This window comes from Oncorhynchus tshawytscha, linkage group LG26 (genome assembly GCF_018296145.1).
Source record: "Oncorhynchus tshawytscha isolate Ot180627B linkage group LG26, Otsh_v2.0, whole genome shotgun sequence".
Lineage (NCBI taxonomy): Eukaryota > Metazoa > Chordata > Actinopteri > Salmoniformes > Salmonidae > Oncorhynchus > Oncorhynchus tshawytscha.
The window spans coordinates 30,831,924-30,843,937 of record NC_056454.1 but is presented as its reverse complement, the minus strand read 5'-3'; the positions used below and the strand labels follow the sequence as shown (position 1 = coordinate 30,843,937).

General features: G+C 39.6%; 1 protein-coding gene across 1 annotated transcript in view; it reads right to left on the bottom strand.

Annotated features, from left to right (window-relative positions):
- Positions 1-11,022, bottom strand: part of LOC112223576 (serine-aspartate repeat-containing protein I-like) — a 28,341-nt gene extending 17,319 nt beyond the window's left edge. Inside the window, exon 1 of the mRNA XM_024386650.2 lies at positions 10,781-11,022. Within this exon, the coding sequence (XP_024242418.1) occupies positions 10,781-10,841 (61 nt within the window). The 5' untranslated portion in view covers positions 10,842-11,022. The remainder of the gene's footprint in view (positions 1-10,780) is intronic.
- Between the last annotated feature and the right edge of the window lie 992 nt (positions 11,023-12,014).

The window sequence follows — 12,014 nt, the reverse complement described above, 5'->3', positions numbered from 1 at the left end:
AAGAGAAAGAAGGAGTGCTCCATCAGGGTCCTTTGACAATAGAGTTTACATCAATAGCATTGGGGTTCCAAGGGGGGTGCCTGATGAGTTCAAAGCTAGGAATCAGATATGGGCTGGATTGGAATCAGATATGGGCTGGATTGGAATCAAGCATCTTCTGGTGGTCAACCCTCAATAAAAATGTAGATTGGATAAATTATATCTACTATAACCAACAGCGGTTCACCAATTATACTAGAGATGCGATAAAAGGGTTAGCAGATCAAACAGCTGCTACTAGTTTGATGGTATGGCAGAATAAAATAGCATTGGATATGTTACTGGCTGATAAGGGTATGGTGTGTGTGATATTCGGATCAGAATGTTGTACTTTCATCCCCGATAACACAGCTCCAGATGGATCAGTGATCAAGGCCCTAGCTGGTTTAACCACATTAGCTCACGAATTAGCAGAAAACTCTGGGCTGGATAATTCTCTAACAAAGTGGTTTGACAGTATGTTTGGGAAATGGAAAAATTTCATAATCACTGTGTTGTGGGCAACTTTCACCTGTATGAGTGTTTTGGTTCTGTGTGGATGTTGTTTGGTCCCATGCGTGAGAGGTTTGATCACCAGGACTCTGGAGAGGTCAGTGACGCAACAGATGGTGAGATATGGACCGATTCCGAGCTCCGGCCAGTGGGATGACGAGTACAAGCCTCCAGGCCTAGTAGATGGCTCCGTTTCTTTTAACTACGAGGAGCCAATGTTGGATGAGACTATTTTTAATGTTTAGACTGTTTTTTTATGAAGATTGTAATAAAAATCCTAACAGGAAGAGTTATAATTGGATATAGGCCTATAACAGTCACGGATGAATATTGAATGTACATACATGTATTGGTTTGGATTATTCTTGTGTACCATTTATGTTTCCATCTAGTGTTTGATATCTCAGTGTTTATTATTTAGTCATTAATGGTGGATTGATAATGGAATTTATATGTTTACATTAATGATTAGAATATTCCACCCTGAAACCATATAATTGTATGAAATTGATTAGAATCATAAAAGTATTATTAATGATGTGTGAAGTTTCAATCAGTAAAAGTATCATTAATGAGGTGTGTAGTTTTATTCAGAATTAGGGTAAAACAATATACTAGGAGGGAGGCTGTCTATTTAACACACACATGGAATATAGGAGGGAGGCTGTCTATTTAACACACACACACATGGAATATAGGAGGGAGGCTGTCTATTTAACACACACATGGAATATAGGAGGGAGGCTGTCTATTTAACACACACATGGAATATAGGAGGAGGCTGTCTATTTAACACACACATGGAATATAGGAGGGAGGCTGTCTATTTAACACACACATGGAATATAGGAGGGAGGCTGTCTATTTAACACACACACACACATACAGAATATAGGAGGGAGGCTGTCTATTTAACACACACATGGAATATAGGAGGGAGGCTGTCTATTTAACACACACACACATACGGAATATAAGAGTGAGGCTATCTGTATTAAACAGATGCACACTCGCATGCACACACACACAAGTCATTCAGCTAAGAAAAGCTCTGATATCAGAGGAGAACAGCAACACGCTGTATAATTGTATGTGGATCCCCCACCCACATGTATGTGCAGTATGTTTAAGATACAGTAGTCTTAAGGAACAGTATGTATTAGGTACAGTAGTCTTAATGAACAGTAGTCTTAAGGAACAGTAGTTTTAAGGAGCAGTATGTATTAGTGTTATATGAATTATGTTATCAATGTTCATAAACTGAGCTTCAATTAAACTGCTCAGTCTGCAAACCTGAATTTGTAAGATTATGGTTGAATAGCCAAAATGTTTATTCACGAGGACGTCCTAGTCCGTTGAACAAAACCATCCATTTTATACAGGCTCCTTACGCACATACCTTCACACACAAACAGTAGGTATCCTTCGCACATACTGTATCACTACCCAGCCGACAAAGATTAGGGAGACCGTGAGAAGCACTCCCTGTCCTCTCCCAAATCTCCCAGCCTAGCCAGGTCGGCACCGAATTTTGCTCAGACAGTCTGTGTTTCAGATTCTATAAAGATATATTGTACAGATACAGTATATTCCATGTGTGTGTTAAATAGACAGCCTCCCTCTATATTGGGCCGGCAGGTAGTCTAGTGGTTAGTGCGTTGGACTAGTAACCGAAAGGTTGCGAGATTGAATCTCCGAGCTGACAAGGTAAAAATCTGTCGTTCTGCCTCTGAACAAGGCAGTTACCCCACTGTTCCTAGTCTGTCATTGAAAAGAATTAAGAATTTGTTCTTAACTGACATGCCTAGTTAAATAAAGGTAAAATCTAAAAATTCTGTGTCCGTGTGTCCTGTGTGTCCGTGTGTGTGTGTATCTGTGAAATAGACAGCCTCCCTCCTATATTCCATGTGTGTGTTAAATAGACAGACTCCCTCCTATATTCCATGTGTGTGTTAAATAGACAGCCTCCCTCCTATATTCCATGTGTGTGTTAAGTAGACAGCCTCCCTCCTATATTCTGTATGTGTGTGTGTGTTAAATAGACAGCCTCCCTCCTATATTCCATGTGTGTGTTAAATAGACAGCCTCCCTCCTATATTCCATGTGTGTGTTAAATAGACAGACTCCCTCCTATATTCCATGTGTGTGTTAAATAGACAGCCTCCCTCCTATATTCCATGTGTGTGTTAAATAGACAGCCTCCCTCCTATATTCCATGTGTGTGTGTGTTAAATAGACAGCCTCCCTCCTATATTCCATGTGTGTGTTAAATAGACAGCCTCCCTCCTATATTCCATGTGTGTGTGTGTTAAATAGACAGCCTCCCTCCTATATTCCATGTGTGTGTTAAATAGACAGACTCCCTCCTATATTCCATGTGTGTGTTAAATAGAAAGCCTCCTTCCTATATTCTGTGTGTGTTAAATAGACAACCTAGGGAAGAGAAGAGAACAGAATGTTTGTGTTTGGAGGCTCCACAACATTACAGAGCGAGGGCTTTACCTATAGGAACTATAAGAGGCTGGCTGATATTGGCAGAGTTACACCCCCCCCACACACACACATCCACACAAACACACAGAGTCAAGAGAATGAGAGAGAGGGAGCAGACCCTCTCCTACACAGTGCTGTAATAAAAGCAGGGCAAACTACAACTCAAGGAGTTTAACTACATGGGCAGTTCTGACTCTGACATTCAGTAACAGACTGTAATATACTGTAACAGACTGTAATATACTGTAACAGACTATAATATACTGTAACAGACTGTAATATACTGTAACTTGTCATTGTCATAAGAACCTAAAGAGAATACACAACATGGGCTCCATTTACACACACAGCGCAGATTCAAGCAATCTCAGGCAGTTCACCTGTGACACAAGTCAGTATTCGACATCTATTCATATCTGAGGACATCAAAACCCAAAACCTTAACACTTAACCATTCAGAGTTAATGCCTAAACTTAAGAATTCAGAGTTAATGCCTAAACTTAAGAATTCTGAGTTAATGCCTAAACTTAAGAATTCATAGTTAATGCCTAAACTTAAGAATTCATAGTTAATGCCTAACCTTAAGAATTCAGAGTTAATGCCTAAACTTAAGAATTCAGAGTTAATGCCTAAACTTAAGAATTCTGAGTTAATGCCTAACCTTAAGAATTCAGAGTTAATGCCTAAACTTAAGAATTCTGAGTTAATGCCTAAACTTAAGAATTCTGAGTTAATGCCTAAACTTAAGAATTCTGAGTTAATGCCTAACCTTAAGAATTCAGAGTTAATGCCTAACCTTAAGAATTCAGAGTTAATGCCTAACCTTAAGAATTCTGAGTTAATGCCTAAACTTAAGAATTCTGAGTTAATGCCTAACCTTAAGAATTCAGAGTTAATGCCTAACCTTAAGAATTCAGAGTTAATGCCTAAACTTAAGAATTCTGAGTTAATGCCTAACCTTAAACACTTTGTTTGGAACAACTTCAAAATTGGACATTTGAGAAACATGGATGGACGTCTAATTCTGACATGAGACTGTTAGAGCTTGTATGGAATCTATATTGTACAATAAGCTGTGAGAGTTAATGAGTAATTGTGTGGGTAACCTTGCCAATGCGTGAGGTGATTGACAGGTAATGTTCAGGTGAGTTAGAACAGGGGATACCAAACTTGGTCCTGCATGGGGCACCCCCTGGATGCATTTTTTTGTTGCCCTAGCACTACACAGCTGATTTATAATAAACAAAGCTTGATAATGAGTTGGTTATTTGAATCCTTGGGTAAAAACCAAAACGTGCCCCAGGACCAAGTTTGGGAAACCCTGAGTTAGAACAATGTGTTGTCAGGTATTTCTATTGTGTGGCGGCGTAGACCCCTGTTGTTGTTTCTCCCTGTAGAATAACACATTACTTTTGGCCAGACAGAGCACAATGGACAACAGGATGATGCACTGTGGGGAATAGCGTGCCGTTTCATATATACCAGTTGTTTAGATTATCTGGAGGTTCACAGTAGAATCCAGGTGGTTCACAGAACTACTGATCTAGAAAATTCTACGGAACCACTGATCTAGAATAGTTACTGCTGCTCCTGTCTTTACATGAAGACATGTAGGAATGTAGGACATGTCTATGTAGGAATATCCATACCTGCGTTCTAAATAGAAGCCATTTTTGGCATGTAAAAACAGAAAGTGTTATAGTATGTGACATTTTAAAAATTGAGTATGCTTTAAATGCCAGGATGTCATACTAATTTCACCCTTTTATCTAGTAGAATTCGCTGCACAATATTGAGGAAGATAATAGTATTTTCAGATCCATGTGTGTTTGACAACAGCTGATGATCAAAGAAGGGGATGGGATGTAGCAGAATGAACAAATGGTGGGAAACAACACATGTGTACTGACACATTCTCAGTACACTGTAAAACATGATGTGTTGAATCTACTTTAAAAAGGCAACCATTTAGACACAATATTATTGACTATATGTCATTTCCTATATTCAAATGTACACAATTAAAGTAAGTCCAGGGAAATAAAAATAACCCTAAAAATGATTAGGTTTAATAATATAAACATAGGCCTATATGAGTTTTACTTCATCTCACCTTGATGAGTTACTTTTAATGATCGTGTCTTAATGTTTAACATTTTTAAATGTATTTGTAAATTTGCTATTTACCAGCTTCGGCAGGCATTGTTGAGCGCGGGGCTCAAATGCACCTGCAGTAACTGGAGGTAGAACTGCGAGCATTGCAATGTGCTGCATTTGCCTCTGTCATTTGGAAATGGGCGGTCTCATCATTGAATGTAAATTTGCCTGTGAAATTGTGAAAATTATGATAATGCCCTTTTAGTGTAAGTGCTGTTTGACCGCTTGAAATTTTTGCCTGTTTTGGAGGGATGGAGTTTGGCCTTCGATGGTGACATCACCATGGAGTAAATTTGTTAATAGACCAATAAGAAAGATAGTTCCAAACCTCTCTGCCAATAACAGTTTTCCTCTCCCCACTCAGACCACTCCCAGTCAGTCCAAGCAAAATTATTGCTTGAGAAATTGCTATTTTTTTCCATTTTAATTTAAAACAATCACAGTAAGGTACTTAATTGTTACCCAGAAATGATTTGATATTGAGATAAAATGACTGCACTGAACCTTTAATGAACTGGCTTCAGATCCCAGCCAGAGTCTACCAAGGGGTGGGTGTGGCAGCCAAGAATAATATTAATAATCATGTAATGGGTGCTTATATTTGTACTATTTCACACATGTACATGTGTGTGTTAATAGCATGTGTGAATTGGAAATGTTTTTTTATTTTTGCAAATCTCAACTCTCCCTGACAACCCTCAGAGAGTGAGGCCTCTCTCTGTGGAAAACAACACTTAACAACAACAACTATTATGTCACAACATTCACCAACATGACTAAAGCCAGGTGAGACTAATAACTCGTAAATCAACAGATTGTGAGCAATACTGATATTAGTTAATCATTCTTCAAGCCAGATGCCTGTGTCCCTGCTAGTTGTGGACTTGAGGCTGTTCAGAGGAAAACACAACGGCCTACTGGTAAGAGAGAGAGAAAAAAAAGAGAGCAGGGGGAAGTGAGAGAAAGCGAGGGAAAGAGAGGAAACAGACAAGAAAGAAAGAAGAAAGAAAGAAAGAAAGAAAGAAAGAAAGAAAGAAAGAAAGAAAGAAAGAAAGAAAGAAAGAAAGAAAGAAAGAAAGAAAGAAAGAAAGAAAGAAAGAGCATGGACACAGCTAGACAGTACAAATTCACATGGTCCACACCCCACATAACATGTTCAGTAGGACACACCCTTAAGAGACTCAATCAAATGTATCTTATAAAGCCCTTTTTACATCAGCAGTTGTCACAAAATGTTTTATAAAACACATTTTCCACACTAGTGTCCGCATACTGTGAAATAGAATAGACACATGCAGTAGGCCACAACCTATAGGACTATATATATATACAGTAGAACACAACTCCCAGCACCAGCATCATGTCTTGGGAAATTACATTTGACATAATATAATGATAAATCTGAGTGGGTTTATAAACATTTTTTTTTAAATTCTACATTTCAGCCTCAGGTACAGATAGACAGACAGGATGTACTAGAAGTAGCAGGTGTGAAAGGTTTGTACTTAAAGACAAAGTGAATTCCAAAACGTGATTTTCCTGTGTTTTATATACACTGAGTGTACAAAACCTTTTACTTTAACACCTTCCTAAGAACAGTCAGAACAGCCTAAATTTTTCAGGGCATGGACTCTATAAGGTGTCGGAAGGGTTCGACAGGGATGCTGGCCCATGTTGACTCAATGCTTCCCACAGTTGTGTCAAGTTGGCTGGATGTCCTTTGGGTGGTGGACCATTCTTGATAAAACACGGGTAACTGTTGAGCATGAAAAGCCCAGCAGTGTTACAGTTCTTGACAACTCAAACCGGTGCGCCTAGCACATATTACCATACCCCCGTTCAAAGGCACTTAAATATTTTGTCTTGCCCATTCACCCTCTGACTGGCAAACATACACAATCCATGTCTCAATTGTCTCAAGGCTTAAAAGTCCTTCTTTAACGTGTCTCTGCCCCTTCATCTACACCAACTAAAGTGGATTTAACAAGTGACATCAATAAGGGATCATAGCTTTCACCTGTATTCACCTGGTCAGTCTATGTCATGGAATGAGCAGGTGTTCCTAATGTTTTATACACTCAGTGTATATTTCCACACTATGAGGTTGTAATAATACTGTGAAATTGTGAACGTTATGATAACGCCCTTTTAGTGTAGGGGAGAGTAGGGTATTTTTGAGGAGGCAGGTAGCCTAGTGGTTAGAGTATTGGGCCAGTAACCGAAAGGTTGCTAGATCAAATCCTCCCAGCTGACAAGGTAAAAATCTGTCGTTCTGCCCCTGAACACGGCAGTTAACCTACTGTTCCTAGGCCGTCATTGCAAATAAGAATATGTTCTTAACTAACTTGCCTAAAGGTTAAATAAAAAAGTTGAGCCCTCTTTTACATTCAGCGTCACTCCGTCAAGGGAAATATAGTATTCTTTCGAACAAAGATATCAACATATAATTAGAATTCAGTGGTCTAAAGTACTTAAGTAAAAATACTTTAAAGTACTACATAAGCAGTGTTTTGGGGATATCTGTACTTTAATTTACTATTTATATTTTTGACAACTTTTACTTTAACTTCACTACATTCCCAAAGAAAATAATGTACTTTTTGCTCCATACATTTGACCTGACACCCAAAAGTACTCATTACATGGTGAATGCTTAACAGGACAGGGAAATGGTCCAATTCACGCAAGATAACACATGGTCATCCCTACTGCCTCTGACCTGGCAGACTCACCTAAACACAAATGCATAGTTTGTAAATGAAATCTGATTGTTGGAGTGTTCCCCTGGCTATCCGTATATTTTAAAGACATGAAATATATGGAATTTGAAATGATTTATACATTTTCTTTTGATACTTAAATATATCTTAGCAATTAAATGTACTTTTGATACCTAAGTGTATATAGAACCAAATACTTTTTTACTTTTACTCAAGTAGTATTTTACTGGGTGACTTTCACTTGAGTAACTTTCAATTAAAGGTATCTATACTTTTACTCAAGTATGATAATTGGGTACTCCACCACTGCCAGAATTCATGTAAACATTACAGTATTTAAAACATAGCTTGTCAAAAAAAAGTGGTCTCTTGGCACAACGTGTTGAGCTGCAGGACAGGGTAAATTAAGCTGAGGGACAGGGTAAATTAAGCTGAGGGACAGGGTAAATTAAGCTGAGGGACAGGGTAAATTAAGCTGAAGGACAGGGATAAATTAAGCTGAGGGACAGGGTAAATTAAGCTGAGGGACAGGGTAAATTAAGCTGAGGGACAGGGTATATTAAGCTGAGGGACAGGGTAAATTAAGCTGAGGGACAGGGTAAATTAAGCTGAGGGACAGGGATAATTAAGCTGAAGGACAGGGTAAATTAAGCTGAGGGACAGGGTATATTAAGCTGAGGGACAGGGTAAATTAAGCTGAGGGACAGGGTAAATTAAGCTGAGGGACAGGGTAAATTAAGCTGAGGGACAGGGATAATTAAGCTGAGGGACAGGGTAAATTAAGCTGAGGGACAGGGTAAATTAAGCTGAGGGACAGGGATAATTAAGCTGAGGGACAGGGTAAATTAAGCTGAGGGACAGGGTAAATTAAGCTGAGGGACAGGGTAAATTAAGCTGAGGGACAGGGATAATTAAGCTGAGGACAGGGTAAATTAAGCTGAGGGACAGGGTATATTAAGCTGAGGGACAGGGTAAATTAAGCTGAGGGACAGGGTAAATTAAGCTGAGGGACAGGGATAATTAAGCTGAGGGACAGGGTAAATTAAGCTGAGGGACAGGGATAATTAAGCTGAGGGACAGGGTAAATTAAGCTGAGGGACAGGGTAAATTAAGCTGAGGGACAGGGATAATTAAGCTGAGGGACAGGGTAAAATAAGCTGAGGGACAGAGATAATTAAACTGAGGGACAGGGTAAATTAAGCTGAGGGACAGGGTAAATTAGGCTGAGGGACAGGGTAAATTAAGCTGAGGGACAGGGTAAATTAAGCTGAGGGACAGGGTAAATTAAGCTGAGGGACAGGGTAAATTAAACTGAGGGACAGGGTAAATTAAACTGAGGGACAGGGTAAATTAAGCTGAGGGACAGGGTAAATTAAGCTGAGGGACAGGGATAATTAAGCTGAGGGACAGGGTAAATTGAGCTGAGGGACAGGGATATTTAAACTGAGGGACAGGGTAAATTAAGCTGAGGGACAGGGAAATTAAGCTGAGGGACAGGGTAAATTAAGCTGAGGGACAGAGATAATTAAACTGAGGGACAGGGTAAATTAAACTGAGGGGCAGAGTAAATTAGGCTGAGGGACAGGGTATATTAAGCTGAGGGACAGGGTAAATTAGGCTGAGGGACAGGGTAAGTTAAGCTGAGGGACAGGGTAAATTAAGCTGAGGGACAGGGTAAATTAAACTGAGGGACAGGGTAAATTAGGCTGAGCGACAGGGATAATTAAGCTGAGGGACAGGGTAAATTAAGCTGAGGGACAGGGTAAATTAAGCTGAGGGACAAGGTAAGTTAAACTGAGGGACAGGGTAAGTTAAGCCACCTACACATTTCTGTACTGAATACAATATTACCACTACCCTTTTAAAACTATGTTTATCTTTATTAACCAAACACAATTCAACACCATCACAATAGCTTTTATGCCTCTCAATCATTTGAATCATATTTTAACACAGGATTACACCTAAAAAACACTAAACTTTTTAAAACACTTTTAACATAGGCCAGGCCCTGTTGACACCTCATATCCCAGAGATAATGCCTTGCATTATGCCTGGGAAGAAAATACTTTAATTTGCTTAACTTGTCATTGGCTCATCCATTGGCTCATTTTACCCCTTGGCCATTGGCTCAATTTACCGGCGAACATTTTGACTATATTAGACAACATAGCTACAAGGATGCATTTTCATGCTAGGTTTAGGACCTGATATTGAAGCTTATAGACCCCAACTGATGTATAGAACAATCTTTAAATGATCTACTTTGTTTTAGAAACAAGCATCATGAAACCTCCAACACAATAAATTAATTTGACTTGGTGAAAATCTTTTTTTGGAGCTAAATTGCTTGCCACTTTTTCCATATGGACCTCGTCTTAAATATTTTGTCAAATGATCAATTTTGTGTATGTTTTCCTAGAAACAAGGGTGGCTCAACTTACCCCACTCTCCCCTAAGAGCTTTTTTAAAAGATTGGCTGAAATTTTGGCCTGTTTTGGTGGGATTGTGTTTTGGCCTGCCTGGTGACATCATCATCATTAGTTAATAGGCATCTAATAAAGAGAGTTCCAAACCTCTGCCTATAACAGCTAGTTTTCAGTTTCCCCCTCCCCACTCAGACCACTCTCAGACAGTCGTAGCTAAATTCTTGCTTGAGAAATTGCTCATGGCCAAGAAACAATTTTTGAAATGTTTAATTGAAAACAATCACAGAAAGGTACTTAATTGTTACCCAGAAATGATTTGATATTGAGATAAAACGGCTGCATTGGGCCTTTAACTGACTTCTCTCAAGTAGAAACAGAAACATAAAGCACCATAAAACTAGTTGTAAAAGTGCTTACCAAAGTACATTAGTGGATGTTAAAGTGCTTACCTTGTGTCTTGGCTCCAATCACCAAACTGCCCAGCAGGAGAATCCACAGGTATAACATCATGGGAACAGAGTTCTGAATTTCAAAACTGGAGTTTTAAACTTTTCTATTAAATAGTGAGAATAAAATAATAAAAGTAGTAATGATGATGGTGATGATGTTTCTGGTAGTGTTTACTAGCTATGTGTATGATGTGGTATGATGTGCGATGGCTATATTCTCATGTTGCCTTCTCCCCTGCTGCAGCTCCAATCTTCTCATGTATTCTTTTGTCTGTACATGGACCCAACTTTAGGGGGTGTGTCTTTGTCTGGGGTGTGGCTGGGACAGAGTAACTGATAGTTAAGTGGCAGGGTCGGGGAGTAACCAATTACATAGAATCAAATCAAATCAAATTGTTTTTGTCACATGCGCCGAATACAACAGTGAAATGCTTATTTACAAGCCCATAACCAACAATGCAGTTTTAAGAAAAATACCTACAAAAATAAGAAATAAAAGTAACAAATAATTAAGAGCAGCAGTAAAATAACAATAGCGAGGCTATATACAGGGGGTACCGGTACAGAGTCAATGTGCGGGGGCACCGATTAGTTGAAGTAATTGAGGTGATATATACATGTAGGTAGAGTTATTAAAGTGACGTATGCATAGATAATAACAGAGATTAGCAGCAGCATAAAATAGAGGGTGGGGGGGGGCAATGCAAATAGTCTGGGTAGCCATTTGATTAGATGTTCAGGCGTCTTATGGCTTGAGGGTAGAAGCTGTTTAGAAGCCTCTTGGACCTAGACTTGGCGCTGCCGCTTGCCGTGCGCACTACCTTCTGCAGTGCCTTGCGGTCGGATGCCGAGAAGTTGCCATACCAGACAGTGATGAAACCAGTCAGGATGCTCTCAATGGTGCAGCTGTAGAACCTTTTGAGGATCTGAGGACCCATGCCAAATCTTTTCAGTCTCCTGAGGGGGAATAGGTTTTGTTGTGCCCTCTTCACAACTGTCTTGGTGTGCTTGGACCATGTTAGTTTGTTCGTGATGTGGACACCAAGGAACTAGAAGCTCTCAACCTGCTCCACTACAGACCCGTCGATGAGAATGGGGGCGTGCTCGGTCCTCCTTTTCCTGTAGTCCACAATCATCTCCTTAGTCTTGATCACATTGTGGGAGAGGTTGTTGTCCTGGCACCACACGGCCAGGTCTCTGACCTCCTCCCTATATGCTGTCTCGTTGTTGTTGG